This window comes from Alternaria viburni, assembly GCF_023758015.1.
Source record: "Alternaria viburni strain BMP 2772 chromosome Unknown scaffold_23, whole genome shotgun sequence".
NCBI classification, from domain to species: domain Eukaryota; kingdom Fungi; phylum Ascomycota; class Dothideomycetes; order Pleosporales; family Pleosporaceae; genus Alternaria; species Alternaria viburni.
This window is the reverse complement of record NW_026055792.1, coordinates 286,316-305,939: the sequence shown is the minus strand read 5'-3', so window position 1 is coordinate 305,939 and position 19,624 is coordinate 286,316. Positions and strand designations below refer to the sequence as shown.

Genomic DNA, 19,624 nt, shown 5'->3' with positions numbered 1-19,624 from the left:
CGGAAAGAGCACTGGAGGTACCTGCCGGAAACGGAAGCCCACGATATACGTCACGCGATTTCAGCAGCGCTCGGTCACCGCAACGCGTCCCCCATACACCCCCACCATGCTCGACACGCTCTAGACGGCCTTACCGCACCCAACCGACTCGAGAATACCCCATTGCCTGGCAGTGCGGCATTGCCTCTGGCGACGGCCATGTCATAATACGTGTATATTCTTTCACCTGCAAATATGCCTACCTACTTCGCGCGTGGCGTCTCGGTGCGCCTGGGCGCGATTCCGCTCGGTGATACGACTACAGCAAAGATCATACTGAGAAAGGGAGAGGCAGCCAAGCAGCAGTCTGCATTAGCTGAAAAGAGGCTGTTGAGGAGCAAGCTATTGAAGGAAGAGCAGGTGCCTTTCCCCGGTGATGACGCCGCCTTCCAGCTCAACTGGCTCGCAAAAGCGCCTTTTATGCAGACCCGGGTCGGGAGTGACATATACAAAGAGGAAGCTCCTGGGGACGCACAGGGTGCGCCGAAGGGTGCGTACCTTCTGCCTAATACTAATAGCACCACCGCGGCTAACGATAGCTTCTCAGATGTCTCGCAGCTCACACTGAAAGCACTTACCCTCCACGTCAACCTCTCCGATCAGACCTATGTCTCCGGCCTCTACAACCAGAGAACATCGCTCAAGATCGAAGTCTTCTTCAATGGAACACTCGCCGCATGTTTGGCCATGCCCAACTATGACGGCAAATCTGGCTCGAAAGACCATCACCAGGTCTTCGCGGGCACTAGAGTCGACTTTCTCGCTGAGCGGCCATGGATCATCCTACCACCCGGAGTCGCCGCAGATGGCAGTACTGTGAAGAACAACACACCACCTTCGGTAGAACAGCGATGGCAACACATTGGTCAGGCGCTCCAAGCTGAAGCACGCGAGCGGGGTACCGACGAACAAGGCAACATTCCTCCCACTGCCGAGTTCCTCAACGCGCTTGCGACAACGCAGATGCCGGAGCAAGAACACACTATGCAAAGGCCAGGTGGAAAGACGTTCGGAGTCATTGACGTGGTCATCACATCTGGAGAGGGTAGGAAGCTCACTAGTGGCGTGGGCTATCTGAAGGCACCGAAGCGCATGATCGACGAGAGTTACCCGTTCGTGCTTGAAGCCGACGGCAGGACTATGCAACTACGTGTCGATGCTCCTAGCAAGAGCGAGAGTGAGACGGAACCTCAAGATACCATCGAGCCGAGCTCAGAGGTCATCGATGTGGATGCAGAAGGAGACAGCGATCCAGAGTATGGGTCGCATACAAAGAGACGGGCTCTCCGGTCCGGAGTGCAGACGATGCGGGATGTGTCACCTGTGCTGCCATCCGCTCTGACCATGGAACATTTGACAGCGTCGAACCCACCACCCAATGGTGTTAGGTCGAACGTCCCAGTACTTATTGCACCAAACACGACAGATCCAAGACTTGCGTATTCATCAGTTCGGAGAAGTGCGGACCCTTCCAACGCACCGCGTGCATCGGAGACTGGACAAGAGCATACGCAGGACGCAGTACACATCTCAGAAGCGGAGCTCACGTCGCGTGCAGGGTTCACCCCGAAGATGATTTATCCAGATCTGACCCCAAACTCGCACACGACTCACATGCTCCCATCGCCATATACGATTCGATTCTCGGATCCAACGCTGGGAGGAGTTGCACCCAGTGATCTCATGCGTCAGATTCCGGGCGACAACACCGGTCTGACGTCTAGTCCGCTTGATCGCTTTCCCACGGCTTTTCAGGGCCCAGGTTACCAGTACGCATCACCTATTCCTACACATACACCAGGACTCAGACACGCACCCTCAAGGCATAGGCTGCATGCGGGTTCTCCGTCTGGAGAACCACGTGGTGGCTTACCCGAAAGCCAATACACGCGTCAAGACTATACCACGTTCGGTATGGGGCCCAACTTCTGCGGAGCTCCCGAGAGCTACAAACCAAACATGTTACCGCAAGTCGCAAACCCCCAAGAATACCAGACTTCTCAGCCACCACAACTGTCATTTCCGCCTTTTGACCGCAGACTGTCCCTGCCGTTACCGCCAGCAGCTTTCTACTCAGTACCTACAAAGCCAAAACGAAGCGTCTCTCCGAAGAAAGAATCTCCTCCAAAACAGTCGGTGAAGACAAATTCCAACATCGTGGTCAGACGCTTGGTAGTTTATGGGCAAGATAGATCAATCATACTGGATCATAGGTGGGAGCCTGAACTGCGTTTGAAATTGGCTTCCAATCGCCCCGCACAGAATCCGGCTCGACACGACATAGCCCCAGGGGATGATGAACAGAAAAGATCTATTGGTTCAGAGAAGACAAGCACCGAATTTCGCGGGTCAAGAAAAGGTACGGTCCGGATGGGAACGCCGCCGCCTACATCGCCATTAGAGCACGCGAAGACTGACCTGCCCCTCGCTATCGACAACCCACAAGAGACCAGCGCTTTCCAACCGAATGTTGTGTTGAAACAACCCGCATCTACTGTCAAGAACTTCATCCTAACGGGTGAACGACCTGAAGTAGAGGAGGTCAAGCTGCATGGTGACCAGCTGGGGCCTGACTCAAGCAACCAGAGTATACATGCAACCGAATCAAGACTCTCGCGTCGTACAACTTCTAGCAACAACATTCTTGGTGTACAAGGCCCAAAGGCAAATCCATTCTGGTTCGAAGATCCAGAAGAGATACTTCGTGAAGCATCTGCGCGACTACGTCGATCTCGCTCTTTCGTCAAACCGAGAAACACGCCTGACGCAGCTCCATCGTCCAAGATCGCGATACCGGTCGTCCAGAACTCTAAGATCTGGGACACTGCTACATCTTCCCCTCTATCCAGCCTACATACAACTCCTGAGCCTGATATGGAGCCAATTTCATACACCCGGTCACCTCAAGCACCTGTTAGATCGTCTCCTGCTCCTATTCCGCAAGCAGATGGCTCACCGGAACGCAAACCTTTGCGCGGATCACGTCGCGGCAACGAAACCCCGTCACCAGTGAAGCTCACTTCAAATCTGACGACACCTCAACTTGCGCGCCACGAACCCTCTACACCTCAATCCTCGGCTACGAAGAAACGCAAGAACCTCCACCGCACCTTACCGAAGGAGCCTCGCAGTCCCACACGTCTGAAGACGAACAGCAACCCACCGCTAAACAGGGATTGTGTTATTGCGTACGCGGAGAGCAAGGACAAGAAGAACAAACAGGGCATTCTGAGGCAGGTGAAGAGTGAGAGGCAGGGAGTGTTCAGCGAGAACGATGTCGTCTTTGCAGCCAGGTTCTTTGTGGAGGAATGAAAATATGCTAAGTGGCCTGTGGATTATGAAGTAGAAGCATGCATGAGACATGCGGATGATGTATGTAAAAACTGTACGCTCACGATGTACGAGCCTCGATGTTCTTCGATGCATCGAGCGCAATGCGAGGTCCTGTAATTTACATCTTGTACAAAAACGTCTGTTGATCCTAATCGAGGGATAACTCACGTGTGTAGAACAGCGATATAAACCTGCACCATGACAGACATTCGCCGCGCTTAGTAGCAGGTTCTGAGACGGCGTCATCGTTGTCACGTGGTCACGTGCGGGACGCTTCTAGTCTAGCCTGGGCACGGCCCCAGAACGCGGACTGATCCACGCGCATGCGAGCGCGAACTGGGCTTCACACATGCAAGCTATCGCAACCTGACGACTCTATACATCTACTCTAGCACGACCGATGAATACACTATGCGTAACGTCTGCGCGCGCTCCAATTGGCATGCCTGGATTGGAGAATCATGCTAGAACGAACCCTGGAACCATGGCTCGCCTTCTGAGTCAACTGCGCCTGGCTAATATCTAGCAACTGTATCGCATCTGTCGAAGAATACAACGTAAACTTTGCAGATACTCTAATAGCAACCTAGACCACCTGTTCTCCTCGCAGAGCTGCCACCATGGCGCAAGCAGAGCACGAACACGCGAACGATAACCCTCGAGACGGCTTCCAAACGAGTTCAGCGCGCGCATTGGGCGACAACCCCATAGATCTCCACGTTATCGGTCGCGGCACATGCGGCACCATCTATACCTGCGTGGATCTCTCCACGGCTGCATACAAGATTGGCCGGGACCGAGACGCACTATGGAATGATATACGGCTGACGGCTCACGTACATCGATCGTTGACGGAGTCAGAACGCGGCTGGAAAATCAAAGATTACACTCCCAGGGTGCCAGCTATCAAGGGCTGGATGGCAGATGAAGCTAAAGAAGACTTCTGGGCACAATTCGCTGGCTGTTTCACGGAAGCCGAAGACAGGAAGACGGCACCGTTCCTGTTTTCCCTGTCCCTTATCCCTACATTAGGCCCTGAGCTTCGGCAGGCTCTGATGACGCGCTACGAGTTCACTACATCCAAGGCCGCGGTATTCGCCAATCCCGAGAACGACTTTTGTCTTGTACGGCCATATCTTGGACTGGCAACACGCAAGGACGAACCGTTGTGCAGGTCGGAACATCTTTGGAACTTTCCTCTAACAAGGGAGGACCTCAGATCATTCCCATTCGACGACAATTTGGCGATGGAATTGGCAAAAGAAATGGCTACAGGCCTGGCTATCATACACTGGCATGCCCTCGTAGACGGTATGGATATCGAGTTTGTACTTGGAGGAGAAAATAACTGGGATGGGGAGCAAGTCATTCTTGCTAGCGAGCTGGAAACCTCAGAGCCCTTCTGCTCCTCCGAGCCCCCGAATCTCGTTCTCGGCGCCCCGATGTCGAAACCCAGCTGGAGACAGAACCGATGGGACCGAACACATCATTGGTCAGATGAAATGCGCCTTTACATCCTCGATTTCGACAAAGCCTCGCTACTCTCCTTCGACCGACCCGAAGCCGCCATACAGCGATTAGTCACAGCGGTGACCTGTAACGATCCATACTTCCCCGATCCTGCTGCTACAGACGACGAAGGTAGACAGCTGTGGAATACATTTAGGGCGACATACCTCGAGACTGCACACTCTGTGTCGAAGCCCCTGCGACGGGCGTATGGGAAACGAGCGAGAGGCTGGCCATTGTGGTTTATGGGACAATGGGAGAAGAAGGCGGAACAGCTGTCGGGAGGAAGGAACGGCGAGTTCATCGAGTTTGGGGACTAACAACTCAACGCGGTATTCTGAGTTCCAAGTCGCTATGGAGGTGTACGTCATGTTTTCGTTGTACATGCTGTAGCTTCATGCGGATGGTGTGATTCGTGTCGCCTCGGTACTGGCCCAATGTCAGCTGCCAAGTTTTCTAGGATTGCTCAACCGTACTGCCTCCTTTCTGATTGCCTACTTTACCTCCTCACTACGCCTTTCAATCGATGCTACTGTCTTGCGCCTAACAGTGGAAGCTCGGAATCTACCTTTCAGCGAGAGTTGCTCGCTATGTCAACAAACAACATAAGCACCGATGTCCCTGCCAACCCAACGCAGGTCCAGAAGGCTGCCTCTACCCGATACTCGCCTCTTTTGCATGACGGTGACAGCTTTCGACTTCTGCGCGTGCTGCCTAGCCTGCGCCAAGGTTCTCCATTACGATGCGAATCATTCACGTCTTCAATCTCACGCGAACGAGACCAATATATCGCTGGCTCTTATGTCTGGGGTCCGCCCGAGCCGAAAAGATCTATACTTCTGGATGGCGGGCCCTTTCAAGTGCGAGACAATCTCTTCCGCTTTTTGAAAGCTTTCCGCAGCCGTTACCAGCCGCGAGTTATATGGCTAGATGCCATATGCATCAACCAGGACGACATTCAAGAGCGGAGTCATCAAGTTCAAGAGATGAAACGAATATATTCTGGTGCCAAGTGCGTTTACAGCTGGCTCGGCTACGACAAATCGTTGCCTCATACTGGCATTTTCAACCGACAGTACGTAAGCGAGTTGTACTTTTGGTGCCTGAGAGATGAACGCCAACGTAAACGACAAAGATCTCAGCTAGAGTACATTGCGAAAGCCGAGTATTGGTCGCGGATGTGGATCGTTCAGGAATTCATTCTTGCACAGGACGTCCACTTATTGTTAGGAAAAGACAAACTTTCCTACAGTAAACTGGATAAGATTATGCAAGGTGCTCTTCTCTTCGACAGTTCAACTGGAATAACGCCAACTAAATATAACATGTTCGCTCTCCTCAACTATCGAAGTGAGTGGAAGACCTTTGAGGGATTATTCGAGACTTTTGGAATGTTACCTCGATCAGTCCCTCTAGACGGTGTTTTCGCTTTGCTTGGTCTACTGGAAGGAACTGAAAAAGACTTGAGGCTTATCAGTATCGCCCATTATAACCTCAGCGTATGGCAGCTCCTCCAGCAAATTCTAGCGCTAGACATTGTCAAGTCTTCCCTTTTCAAATTTGCCGAACAGTACAATCGTTATGTTATCGAAGGACAAAGAGACGACTACATGGGCGGTTACGTTGGTCTGAGACTGATGGAAGCCCCGTCTATGCAACCACGCGGTGCCGATGGCAGTCGGTACGCGCGCACTGGAGGTTCGCTCCTGGAGATTTCTATGGCTACAGAAACGTCCCGAGCCTTTAAGCATTGCGAAGACGGTATTCTCGAAGTCGCAATGTACACTCCGCGATGGCGCACCATTTCTGGGCAAAGTGGCGTATCAGTCGGATTGTCCTGGTATGTTGAATCAGTGGACTCTCTTTCCACGAGAGCTCTAGTTGAAGCTTGCGATTCACGATGCGTCACTACCTGCGCCACTCATGCAGTTTTTGGCTTCTCATGGAGATTTCGCCACAAGGGGATGCAGATCGGTGATCCAGCACTGACTGCATCAATCGATGTACCACTACTCACCTCCTATGCTTCCAGGGACGTTTCTCGACTTATTTACGACATCCAGCAACGATCAATGGAGATGGTAGAAGCTATAAGCAGCAAATTACGCATGACTGCGGGCGATAGGTTCGGTTTTCATACGACAGCAACCCCGTACAAACTGGAGACGGATGTCGATACCATAGTAACATTGTCGACATTTATCAGAGATCTGGAAACTCATAACGGATGGCAAGGATTGTTGGAGCTGGCAATGGAATGCACACGAAAACCAGGAGCTGAAGAAGATGTTACGAGGCCCAAGTAGCGCTCTCTTTCGAAGGAAGCATGTGTCGTAAAAGAGTGGGAAACACGTGCGGATTGATGGACGAGAGGACCAAGGGACGCTACGTTGCGCTACCGAGGCAGATACGTCTCTTTCAACTACTCGATCAAGAGTATTAGAGTGTTAGTTAGTGTATGTTAATTGTATCTTCTTACTTTGGCTAGATGTAGAGATAGTAACTAGGCTTCCACCGTGTGACGTTCTGCTCTGTTCTTTGGCGCAATTCATGGCTGATGCGGTAGCTGCTGTCCACACTGCTCTTGGCCGAAGGCTTTTTTGTATCATCAAGTCTATTGTGATAGGCAATATTACGCATCGTACATATCATTTTATGTAGTAAGAAAATGACATAGGTTTAGATAAAGTTGCATGGAGCATAGTCTTACTTACTACATATAATCTTTACTCCTCGTCTCTTGTAACATGTGCGCTGCGGGATGTAACACCTAATTGTAACTACCAACACTTTGAGTACGATCTTGATAAAGACTGTCATCTTACATATACAATTGAGACCTCGACTATGCTTCCTCATGCGAGCCTAGCTAGGAGCCTAGGATTCTAGTATATGTATAAGTGTACTAAGACGGGGGTGTCTAATGCGGTGTGTTTCTTTCGGGGGTGGGATCGGGGAGGAGCAACCCAGTGTTATTTGATTAACGATTCAGTCATTATATATGCATCGTCGTGTGTCAATCACTGCTAGAAGAACAACTAGTAGGTTATCGTGATGTGGGCCGGTCAGAGCTCGAGTGACGGCTCGCAGCGGCCGATCATCATGCCCTTGAGTGGGGATGTACTCAGGGGGCTCTCGGCAGATACGATTCCAGTGAAGCTCGTAGGGATAGATAGCCACAATGTCGGCGATACTCGGAGCGAGCGAGGCAGCCTGAGCCGAGTATATCGATAGGCAGCAACCACGACAATAACAATGTAAATAGTGCCTATTAGCCGAGTAGTAAAGGCGTACAACTCTTGCAACAACCAATAGTGGCCCCTCGTTCTGCCGACGAAAGGTACAACCTCACTGACCTACGCGACTTTCCCGACTCTATCTGCTCGATTGCGCTACCCATAAACCTCTACGATCTAGTAAACATCGAATGAAATCGCCACAGAGATGCCCAACTACGCGCGACAGAGTTCCTTGGACCTGGACGAGATATTCGGCCACTATATCAAGAACGACAGCAACGCCGCCATGATGAGAAACATTCGTACCAAAGAGAGAATGAGCAGCGCTGTAGGTAGCCGGGAGGGACAAGACCTATGTTGAGAGAAAACACTGACCTCGCCAACCACAGCATCACTGCGAAGACAAGGAGTGTGGCGGCGGCCCATCAATCAGATGTGTTAGCGCGCTGCACTTCTGCTGGTGTCTCGCTCCCGTCATCGACAAGGACAAGAAGTCAGATACATACGACGAGGTCGTGATCTGTGGGCAGCGCTTTCAGTGCATCTCCCCTAAGGGATGCGCCGTGCATCCATACCTAGCGGGCTACAACCTCGACGTCAAGAACGCACGCAACAACTACCCAAATGTCAAGGTCGAGTGGAAGGCCATCTTCGAGTCATTCAAGGCTGAGCACGATGCAGCTGTGGCAGACAAGACGGAAGAACAGAGGTTGTTGAAGAAGGAGAAAAGGATGACCGAACCTCAAAAGAACCGATACCGGAAGCTGCAAGACCAAGCCGCGTTCCAGAGAAGCCTCGAGAAGGAGCCTGGTGTCGAACAAGAGGATACTGGCCAGGAAGTAGGGCAGTCTCCACCATGTCCACCTACCACGACCCACGCCCGACCCCGCCGAAAAGATACCAAGAAAGCCAAGAGACAGCGAGCACGCAGAGACCGTGATAATGCAAAAGCTTACGAGGATTGGGTCAAGGAAGACGATGTGTCAAGTGAGACAAGGGGTCTAGCGGTGAGACCGGCGTAAGAGGAGGCAAGACGCTCACGAAGTTAAGGATGGTTGCCCGTGGAAAGACCGGAGGGCCAAATTGACTCAACTTCCCAAGGCCTATCGGAAGAAGGTGACATTATAGCATGGTGTGTGGGCGAGCATAGGCTTGGTGGTTGGTATGGAGTGTGCGTTGGGATAGTGCTAGCCCTGGAGAGCTTTGGCAGTCAGGCGGCAAAAGACTTCAAATGAGAATTTTGAAACGAACAATATCGCGATCACATTGAAGCACGCGTTATATCGCGTTATGGCGGTATGAACTGCCGCTTTCGACGTCTTGTGTATATGTCGACGCGTGGTGTTGTTGTTAGGACGCGCAGGAAGGAGCGTGGCCATAGCGCTAATCTATGACGTTTACCGGTTATGTAAGCCGCAGCCATGTGGATCCTCGGTAGCTGTCACTCCATGCCACTACCCACAACCCTAGCATCTCAAAAATATACTCCTTCGTCAACCCACACCAATGTATCATCTTGCCGCACATCCAGCCAAAAAAATTCACTCCTCCGGGAAGGCTCGAACTTCCAACCTCCTGATGACTGCAAGCTGTAACAGTCAGACGCGCTAGCCAATTGCGCCACAGAGGATAATTGAATTGTGATGTGCAAATCCTCGATTGACTGGACCGTGATTCCAGGGCCTGCGCAGTCCGTTACGCCTTCCACATGCCGACCTACAGCTTTCCAGTCCATACAGGTGGACCCGGGATGTTGTATACCTAGGTGATTTCGTCAGCACAAGGCTTTTGCAGCAACCCGTGTCTCTATCGAGCGTACCGTCTTTGCCGAGACCTCGGGATCGTAAATGTCGATATTGATCTCAGGTTCTATCTATCATCAGCCGCATGCTCTATACCCGGCCATTCGCATACGTACGGTCCATACTCCACACGCCTGGAATCTTGACCATATACTTCTCGCTAGGAATCGATCCTTCCGCTTTATCGTTCGTGACTTCCAAATGCGCGCATTCGGGGTAAAATTGTGGTTCTGGCCACCCCAGATAGTTAGCGCGTTGCACCTTTCGTCATCCTCAAAGAGCTGCATCTGGAGGAAGCAACCTTGGACGTACTATTCGCGGAATGCAAGCTGATAATCTCATGCCTCACCAAGTACCTTCCCGCCTTCAGCCCCACAGGCACCGTTTCACTCCATAGACTTGGACTTCCGTCCCACATACTGAACACCTTCTGGAACCACTCTCCAGTCTCGATGCTACCTTCCAGCAACCCTTTCTCGCCGATCTTGAACCAATCTGCCGTCTCGCTAGAAAAGGTCGTGCAGTCATTCTCGGCGTTGTCGCAGTATGCCATCCAGGCTATCATAGGACCGACAGTATGCACCCAGTACGAGTACACGGCGGTTATGTTATCGCCCGCGCGAATGGGTATGTATGCGCGAGCGGGTGTACCAGGGGTGTTGCAGGAAAGAGACGTGTTGGTGGTTTCGAAAATGGGGTTGTTGGAAATCCATTTTCGTTGTGGCATCCATGCGGCAGCATCCTGCATGGCCTGGTCGCCATAAGGATCGTAGCTGTGAAGAGCGTTAACTGGATCGACTTGTTTACGTTCTTTGAGGAGTTTGCATCTTGGCCTTACCCAGGGTACCATGTGTCTCCGACAGTATAGTTCAAAGCTCCGCCATGAGCGGAGACCCGACGGGCTAAGAGTACGGCGGTGGCTGCGAGGAGAAGCCACATCGTGAATGTCCTTACCCTGAGCGGAATGCGATTAAAAGTGACTGTTTGAGCAAGCTGATCTATTCTTAGGAGGATATTATGTCTTGTCTGCTCAAAGTGCCTCAAAGTAAGCAGGACGACCTTCGCGAAGCTCCCCACATGACACCAATGTCGGCCTCATATAACGTACCAGATATTCAGCCCAGCCACCCTTCTATCCGCGGACCTCTGTAAGCAGCACTTGCTCATTGCTCTGTCCCTATATTGCGCTACTTTCAGGCATCGCGAGGCTTGTCTAAAAGCTGCGCCTGACGTCAAGCTTCGTTCGGCACTTAGAGTAGCTGGATTAGACTCTGAGGATGGGCCAACCAGTAACATCAAGTCCTTGTGTTTCACATCGGCAGTCGCAAAGTGGTAGACGTGGAATGCAGGGATACAGACATATGCGGGTAATGTGCGAAAATGCTTGGTATGAAGCTTGATTGCGAGCACCTCGCTCTTTATCCGGAGCTACCTAATAACGGCTCTGATGATTGTTGTACTCCATGTGGTGCCACAAGATACAAACACTACATGATGAGACGAAAAAATCGACTTCCACGAATGACAGTCGACCCCACTCTGTCAATGCGGAGCTTGTGGGTGTATATAGTGACCAAGCTCCGACATGGAAATGCCAAACTACCTCCAGCTCCTCCAACATGCTCGCCCGAACCTTTGTTGCAACCCTCGCACTTGCTTCGGGTGTTCTCGCTGCGCAATTGACACAAGTCTCGAACTATGGCGGTAGCGCGCGAGCAAAGCCAGGCATGTGAGTGATCCACGTCCCTCCTTTCCAAGGTTGCAATGACTGACACGCTAATCAGGTGGGTGTATGTGCCTGACCAGGTCAAAAGCGATGCGCTAGTCGTGGCGATCCACTCATGCCAGTCGTCGGCACAGAAGTATTTCCAAAACTCCCTGATTCCATGGAAGAAAGGGTCGGATAGCAAAGGCTACGTGACGGTCTGGCCGAGCTCCACGACTGAGTGCTGGGACGTGTCCAGCAAAGCTTCGTTATCGCATAACGGCGGTGGCGATTCGAATGCTATCGCGAACATGATCATCTATGCGATCGACAAGTACAAGATCGATCCCAAGAAAGTATTCGTGACGGGTGGCTCCTCAGGTGGCATGATGAGCAACGTTCTGGCGGCCACCTATCCCGAGCTCATCAGCGCAGTGTCTCTATACTCGGGTGTACCGGCTGGATGTTTCGTCTCTGCATCTGGGGCAGCGGCAGCATGGAATAACACCTGCTCTGGCGGGCAGTCCATCTCGACTGCGCAGCACTGGGGTGACGTAGTTCGGGAGATGTATCCCGGGTATAACGGAACACGACCGCGCATGCGTAAGTTCCAAGTCTTGTACGCTCGTGAACCAAGTACTGACTTCTCAAGAATTCTGGCATGGCTCGGTAGATGGAACGTTGAGCCCGAAGAACTACGACGAGACGCTGAAGCAGTGGACTAACGTATTTGGCGTCAGTGCCACGCCGACAAGCTCGAAGAAAGATACGCCAGAGCGCAACTACCGCACCGACGACTTCGGACCGAGTGTCGAAGGTATCTGGGCAGTAGGGGTAGGCCATAGTGTTCCTTCGCATCTGACCGTATCGGAAGCCTGGTTTGGTCTATAAGCGTTCAATGGCTCTCGCTCCTACGATGCACTTCCTTTGGTACTTCCAGCGTAGCCCGTCGTTCTGGTCGACGGACAGGGCTGATATCGGGACGAGGCGAATCCTGTATAGGTGGCGGAGATGTACTGCCCTCGATACCTGATGTAGATGCAATGCTTGCCGCATATACGCTGTTTTCCCTTTCTTCGCGGAGCTTACTGTACGTGCGACTGATCCTTTCTAGATCGGGATTTCGTAGGATCTCGCCAGGAACTTCGGGAAACCTATGAGTGTCTTCGTCATTGCCGACATGATCTGTATCGAGCTTCTCATGCGCAGCGTCGCCGAGGTAATTGCCAGCAGACGTCAGCCATTTACGCACGACGTTTCTACCGGCTGTCGGCTGATCAGCTTGGGTGATTTCTTGTTGATCATCGTAAGAAGAAGGGCTGGGTTGAGGGTTTTCGGAGCCGGGATGCGTGATAGTCGGGATCAGTTCAATAGCATTGGGCGACTCTGAGCGTATGCCCAAGCCATTCTCTGCCATACCCTTGGGGCTGAAGTAGGTGGAGGAGGGAGGCCGCGGAGATGGTCGTCGCTCGCTGCTACGACTGGGGCGCGATGAGCCAGAGTTCTCACAGTGGTCCACATGCTTCTCCTGCGGAGCCTCATCACCACCAGTCGACCACAGGATATAGAGAGAGCCAAGTGCAGCCAAGATTGTTCCAGCTATGGGTGACCATTGCCCTGGGGACTCTGTTAGCACCGAACATACCACTGCGCTACACTACTCACCAATCGAAGCCATAGGTTCCGTCATATACCGCACCTGAGGACTGAAGAAATTTGCTTCGCCAACCCCAATGATCGTGATGATCACCCCGCCGAATAAGGGGATCTCTATGACACTCAAGAACTTTCTCACGACGTTGTTGATGCCTTTCAACTCTCCAACCGTCATGTTGGCGCCCTCGATCCGAGTGTCTAGCGGCTCCACGTGACGTCGTCTCTTCCAGTTGATCTCCAGAATCTTATCCCAGGTGAAGATCAGGGACAGTATCGCAGGTATGCAAAATCCGGCCGAGAGCAGCATGGCGGCGTTGAAAGTCAGAATGCGCGGCACGGGAATGACATAGACATCGGCGGCAGATCCGCCTCGCATCGGAGAATTTGGACCCACGCTTTCAGAGCACGTCAAATTGCAAGTAGCATGCTCGTACGGAAAGTTAGCGGCACCTCGGAAAGAACTCCCATTATCGTCGCTGCTACAGGCCGTTGGAGTGACCCGGTAGAACTCGACGCAGAGGGCCAACAGCCCCATCAGGATAAGTATCGTCCAGAGAAATATGATGTTGCGACCGGGAGACTGGAAATAAGTTCGCGACAGTCTCACAGTGAGAGGCGCTGCTAAAATGCCAATTGCGCAGAACTGGAAAGCCTGCACAGTCGAAAACGATTGATCAGAGTTTGTCGCACAGCATATTGGCACCAAGAACTTACGCCATAAATGTCCATATCGACGCCGCCTGTTAGGGTTCTTGGTCAGAAATGCGCTTCTTGGAGTTCTTGGTGGCCGTTATACTGACCATTCGTATGCGCGGCTGCTAGCACGAGGGCTTGCAGGGCCGAAATGGCCGGCAGAATTAAAACGGCAGCCAGACAGGTGTTCCGTAGCCATTCTGCTTTGCGAAAAGTTACACATGCGGCAACGAGAACATAGTACAGGATCTGTATTCATGCATTAGTTTTCTGATAGGTCCAGACCCGCTCCACACGTGGTAAGGAGTTGGTACTAACACGCGACCCTGCTCCATAGTTGGACGAAATGGGCCAGGCACAAACAACTTGTAGCGTTGGGCTAGACGTTGTAGCGGACGAAGTAGCGGTCGCAAAGTCGGATAGCGCTGTAGTTGCAGACATGCTTCCCTGGTATGGGTAAAGACAGATGAGATGAAGACATTGCTGGATGAGCCGACACGAAGGAAGAGCAGCGGCATAGGTATTGCGCAGCGCGCATAAGGGCGCGACTCCGGGGTAAGGCGTGCCATGTAGATCTCCAATGGTTTGGGGCAATGCAGATTACCGGTGAACTATATCGTCTTCGCCTGTCGCAGTTGCATAGGGCGAGAGGCTGAGTGGAAGGCATGACCTGTCAGCGCTGGACCCTTTCTCGATACGGGAGGCGCTACTTGCTAGCGGCCCAACCGGCGCCGAGATGCCATCATCTTGTCATCCTGGGCTGCGAGCTCAGCCTCCTGGGCTGCAGATGTTGCGACAATACAAGAGCCTCACTTGCCTGCCGCCATGCCCATGTCGCGCGTCATCGTACAAGCAATTTCTCGGCATCGGTACTGAAGTTCACGGTTGCGACGGAGGTCCAGGCACGCCGGCTCACAGATCGCCTGCAACGTCTAGCGGGCGTACGTACCCATCAATCGGCCCTTACCCAGAACCCAAAAGCTTGTTCTTGCACGTTTTAAACGTCAGGACACCTCCTGGGGTTTTTCTGGCCCCAAGATCATCTTGCAGTGTGGATTTCCAGCATTGCTACGGGGCGCAACATGTTGAACCAGCGCGCCACAGAGACAGAGAGGCCTGACCTTGATACTAGCAAGATCAAAGAGTGGCGCTCTATAGTGACGCTCATTGTTTTCGTATTGACAAGTAAGTAGCGTGTGTGTACTGACATTGCAGATGGCGGACTAACGAGCAAATGTTTGTAGACATCAATGTTCTTTTTCCATTCCACATACCCATCTATGTGCCGCGGATAATATGGACCCCATTCGTCAAGACCATGAGCGCGTTGCGCATCATTGCACCACCACAACACCCAACGAGGGTCCGGAATGGCAAGCCTGGACCATTCGTCCGGTTCGACTTTCCCATGAACTTCATAACGACACCTCTGGTAGCGGATCTCTTTCTACTAGCCATCCTTGCTATTGGCGCAAAAGAAGTAAAGGGTGGCACCCTGGGTGATCAGGGTATTGTTCCATACGATATCATGCTGTTCTTCCTCTCTCTTGCTTACATCGCCATTTCTGTTGATGCTTCCGGTCTCATTAGATGGCTAGCTTTCAAGGTGTTGCAGAAAGGAGGGAAAGTCGGTCACCGGCTTTTCTTCTACCTGTATGCCTTCTTCTTCCTTCTCACTGCGTTCATCGGTAACGATCCGGTCATTTTGTCTGGCACTGCGTTCCTGTCGTACATGACGCGTGTATCAAGCAACATCAAGCATCCAAGGGCGTGGATCTTCACACAGTTCTCGGTCGCCAACATCGCATCGGCGATACTGGTATCATCCAATCCGACCAACCTAGTCTTGGCCGGCGCGTTTGGGATCACATTCATCAAGTACACGGCCAACATTATCGTACCAGTTCTTGTCACGGGAGTTGTACTGTATCCTTTCTTGTTGTACATCATCTTCCACGACGAATCTCTCATTCCCGCCTCTATCAAGATGGAAGATCTTCCAGATGAGCTCAAGGTAAGCACTCCCACAAGCGAGGTGTTATAGTATGTGCTGACAAAGCTTCCTCCAACAGAACAAGAAACCGGTCAATCCCAATATTCCCTTCGCCAAAGGTGCACTCGAAGACAACGAAAGCGATCCCAACAGTGACGACGACGAACAAGAGAAGAAATTATCCCTCGAGGAAGTCCTGAACCCCTTCTTGGATAGGAAAGGCGCAATGTTTGGAGCAGCCATCATGGCAGCTACACTGATTACTGTCTTGGCGATCAATGCTGCCTCTCAAGGCTCTCATGAACGTCCGGTGTTCTGGGTCACTTTACCCGCTGCATTCGTCATGCTTATCTTCGATCTCACAATGGGTTGGCTCAACCGGGCAGAGACACGTAAGATCGCCCACGAGGGCCGACGCAGAGCAGAGGCCGCACTTGCTGAAAGAGCTGAGACTAGGAGGCAGTCTGTCATACAAGAAGAGCTGGACGCGACCGCCACTCAAGCGGATCACAAAACGGCCCTGAACCCCGAGGAGAAGTCGCGGCCATTGGCTGAGGCGTCCAGTCACATATTGAGCGGTCGAACACGGGAGATGATGGGCGCTGAACTCGTATCGCAGGACGAGAAGAGGCTAGAGCCAGCCAAGAGGCCGATGCCAACCACACTCGCGTCACTCGTCGCAGACACGTATAGATGGGCACAGGAGACGTTTCCGACAACTATGACCGTATTCCACCACCTTCCGCTGGCGCTTGTTCCTTTCGCCTTTTGCATGTTCGTGCTGGTCCAGGCTTTGGTCACCAAGGGCTGGGTTCCGGTCTTTGCACATGGGTGGGACCACTGGGTTGAGAAGACAGGGACGGTTGGTGCGATTGGAGGCATGGGCTTCGTTTCAGTCATACTGTGTAACGTGAGTGTTCATTTCATCATAAAACTCCAGTAGCTAACCTTGGACCAGTTTGCTGGAACTAACATCGGCACCACAATTCTCATCTCTAGGGTGGTACAATCGTGGCAAGAAATCCACCGTCAAAACGGCATTCCAATATCCGATCGAACGTTCTGGGGCACGATATACAGCATGGCGATTGGTGTGAATTACGGTGCTTTCAGTCTCGCCTTCAGTGCATCGCTGGCAGGCATGCTCTGGCGCGATATTCTGGGCAGAAAGCACATCCGTGTTGGTGGTCTGGAGTTTGCGCGCGTCAATCTGCCCATCATCGCGATCACCATGCTCGTCGGTCTGGTAGTTCTTGTTGGCGAGATCTACATCATGAGGACGGACGCTCCCTATGATAGGTGATGGGGCAAAACATCGAGGCTATCCATAAGGATTGCGAACTGCGCTGTATGCCACTTCAGAAGTACTGTTTCCTCTCCCGACCTTCTCAATCGCCATCGCCACATTTGGGCGTACAGCAACAGTCTGGAATGGACTGTGCTCCTCCTGCGGTCGGGCAATTGTACTCTTCTGAGGCTTCGTGCTTTGAAGATGGTACTAGGCTCCGGGACGAGACAAGCGCTGGCAGTTGGCGAGAAGGGACCAAGGTATGGATGAACGGCGGATGAGGCATTGGGATATGCAAATGGGGAAACGGAGGCTCGAAAAGACAGATACGGCGCGAGGCCGTCATACACACATCCGCAATGGACGACGAGGACGGGTCGATGCAAGATTCTAGACTATAGACGCGCGACACCAAGGCCGGAAGGACTGTCTCAATCATAATCAACACTCTAATCATACCCTTTCTCTTCAACGGCAACACGAACGTCGTAACTGCCCGGTGTCTCAAAGCTCGGTCCCTTTCTCGTGACACCACCAGTATTGCGTTAGCGCGTCATTAGCGCGGACCCTGACATCCGCTATCCCACGCCTACGACTCCCAATACTTTCACAAAAAACACTCTCAGCGTAACATCTATATTTGAGTCCTTAGCATGGCAAACGCAAGCTCTTTCCGCAACAACGCGCCCACGCTGGAGGCAACCGAGGCAGAGCTGTCAAGGTCAGTGATAACATTCGCGACATCTACAAACGATTGCTCATACCTTATAGGCTTCTCGCAGAAGAGATTTCTGTCCAGACCGAGTAGGTCCTGTTTTGGAGCGATCGCACAAGGATTTATAGCTAATTACCTACGCAGGCTTGATGAATTGAAGAACAAGGTTGCAGAGCTCGAGACCAGGCGAGAGACCGTAGGCAGGGCATGTCATCACCTCAGCCGCATCGTCGCTGAGAAGCTGTGCCGCAAATTCGTCGACAAGTTCCACACCACTCTACCACCAGAGCTCCGCGAGATGGTCTACGACTACGTCTGGGATGAGCCCATGCTCAGGCTAGTCTTCGATGACGTGACCTTGTACGAGAAGACTTCGAGCACTACAAGTTTCCCACGGTCCTTCGCGTCCACTGGCCATCGAGGGCAGGACAAGATCAATTTGGCGCCTTGGTCCGTACCCTGCATGGGAGACAACTGTCGCTGTTTCCTTTGGTGGGAGCTTCCACTCTGGGTCCAGCACCAGTATGTCGGTATGGACGTTGCAAAGGAAGTCGCCAAAGCATACTATCGCAAGATGTCCGGCCGTCAGTTGGATGCTAATAACCTCCATGAACTCACCCACTTCCTGTCTAAAGATCACTTCCACCTCGGCGTCAAACCTCTCGACTATATTCGTCGCCTGGAGCTCACCCTGGCGCCGGACGCTTACATCCAAGACGGAGGCCGATCAAAAGACCCCATTCAGAGCAAGGAGGGCTTAGACATCTTCGGGTACCATCTTGAGAAGCTTTTGGATGTGCGAGTCAAGAAGGGTTTCCACCTCACGATCAAGCTCGAATGGAATGGTGCTCTCATATACTGTACGCCGGTCTTGCAGCGCTCACGTCGCGTTGTCAACGCGTTGATGAAGGAGGGTACCGTAGTCACTGTGGTTGCTTGGGAGAAGTGCCAGCAAACGGAGTACATCGTCTCGGACTACTACGAACTTGCGCCGGAAGCCTGGCAGGCAAAGTGGATAAAGAAGGTGCGAGAAGACCAACGTCTGGAGGGCCGTCGCTCTGACTCCTACATGAACCATATTATGGCGTTCATCGACAACTCTGTCGAAGTTGACTTCGGCATTGTTGACGACGACCTCATGGATGATTCAGAACGAGAGAACTTGGAAGACGAGGCGTTTGTTAAGGCTTTGACTGGCTTGGAAGGTCCCAAGAGGAGTGTTCCTAACCCGTTCGCCGGTTACTACGCACATCCTGATGGAGATTCCGATCTGGAGGGCTCTCCTTGAGTCTGGTCATTGTTCATACGTTGTGGTGTCGGACACGCGTGCGTTGGTGCTTAACGCCCCGAACGTCTGCGTATAGTACTAGATACTACTGTTGGGCTAGCAGACATCATGATAGATGCCAAAAGATAATCGTGTCTATCTCAGATCCCCTAGCCCTTATACATATAAAAAGACAAAGTCATCCCATTACTCTTTTCCTCCTCTGACGTGAGGACACTGCAGACGAGCGGATAGTATCACAACATCCTAGGAAAAGTCTAATACCCACATAAAACCGTCGGCCTAGAAGACCACACTGCCTTGGGATTTTGATATTATACCTTTTTACGCCAACTTAGACTGCAGCGCACCTTCGCTGCACAAG

General features: G+C 52.2%; 8 protein-coding genes and 1 non-coding gene across 9 annotated transcripts; 6 read left to right on the top strand and 3 right to left on the bottom strand.

Moving 5' to 3' along the window:
• Positions 1-234: 234 nt before the first annotated feature.
• J4E79_009102 (uncharacterized protein) lies at positions 235-3,351 on the top strand (the record flags this gene model as incomplete). The annotated part of the gene is made up of 2 exons (XM_049357953.1): positions 235-529; positions 587-3,351. The coding sequence occupies 2 exons, from the start codon at positions 235-237 to the stop codon at positions 3,349-3,351; spliced, it is 3,060 nt and encodes a 1,019-aa protein (XP_049207552.1).
• A 641-nt stretch (positions 3,352-3,992) lies between these two features.
• J4E79_009101 (uncharacterized protein) lies at positions 3,993-5,201 on the top strand (the record flags this gene model as incomplete). The annotated part of the gene is made up of 1 exon (XM_049357952.1): positions 3,993-5,201. The coding sequence occupies one exon, from the start codon at positions 3,993-3,995 to the stop codon at positions 5,199-5,201; it is 1,209 nt and encodes a 402-aa protein (XP_049207551.1).
• Positions 5,202-8,325: 3,124 nt separating this feature from the next.
• On the top strand, positions 8,326-9,142 carry J4E79_009100 (uncharacterized protein; the record flags this gene model as incomplete). The annotated part of the gene is made up of 2 exons (XM_049357951.1): positions 8,326-8,448; positions 8,510-9,142. The coding sequence occupies 2 exons, from the start codon at positions 8,326-8,328 to the stop codon at positions 9,140-9,142; spliced, it is 756 nt and encodes a 251-aa protein (XP_049207550.1).
• A 522-nt stretch (positions 9,143-9,664) lies between these two features.
• J4E79_009099 lies at positions 9,665-9,750 on the bottom strand. The gene has a single exon. It is a non-coding gene; the product is annotated as a tRNA-Asn (tRNA).
• A 262-nt stretch (positions 9,751-10,012) lies between these two features.
• J4E79_009098 (uncharacterized protein) lies at positions 10,013-10,772 on the bottom strand (the record flags this gene model as incomplete). The annotated part of the gene is made up of 2 exons (XM_049357950.1): positions 10,013-10,116; positions 10,235-10,772. 2 exons carry the CDS (start codon positions 10,770-10,772, stop codon positions 10,013-10,015), a joined length of 642 nt encoding a protein of 213 aa, XP_049207549.1.
• Positions 10,773-11,541: 769 nt separating this feature from the next.
• Positions 11,542-12,518, top strand: J4E79_009097 (uncharacterized protein; the record flags this gene model as incomplete). The annotated part of the gene is made up of 3 exons (XM_049357949.1): positions 11,542-11,651; positions 11,707-12,230; positions 12,280-12,518. 3 exons carry the CDS (start codon positions 11,542-11,544, stop codon positions 12,516-12,518), a joined length of 873 nt encoding a protein of 290 aa, XP_049207548.1.
• Positions 12,519-12,522: 4 nt separating this feature from the next.
• Positions 12,523-13,590, bottom strand: J4E79_009096 (uncharacterized protein; the record flags this gene model as incomplete). The annotated part of the gene is made up of 2 exons (XM_049357948.1): positions 12,523-13,244; positions 13,293-13,590. 2 exons carry the CDS (start codon positions 13,588-13,590, stop codon positions 12,523-12,525), a joined length of 1,020 nt encoding a protein of 339 aa, XP_049207547.1.
• Positions 13,591-15,058: 1,468 nt separating this feature from the next.
• Positions 15,059-17,272, top strand: J4E79_009095 (uncharacterized protein; the record flags this gene model as incomplete). Its single annotated transcript, XM_049357947.1, has 4 exons — positions 15,059-15,161; positions 15,221-15,990; positions 16,049-16,879; positions 16,928-17,272. The coding sequence occupies 4 exons, from the start codon at positions 15,059-15,061 to the stop codon at positions 17,270-17,272; spliced, it is 2,049 nt and encodes a 682-aa protein (XP_049207546.1).
• Positions 17,273-17,910: 638 nt separating this feature from the next.
• J4E79_009094 (uncharacterized protein) lies at positions 17,911-19,260 on the top strand (the record flags this gene model as incomplete). Its single annotated transcript, XM_049357946.1, has 2 exons — positions 17,911-17,978; positions 18,117-19,260. 2 exons carry the CDS (start codon positions 17,911-17,913, stop codon positions 19,258-19,260), a joined length of 1,212 nt encoding a protein of 403 aa, XP_049207545.1.
• Positions 19,261-19,624: the final 364 nt, after the last annotated feature.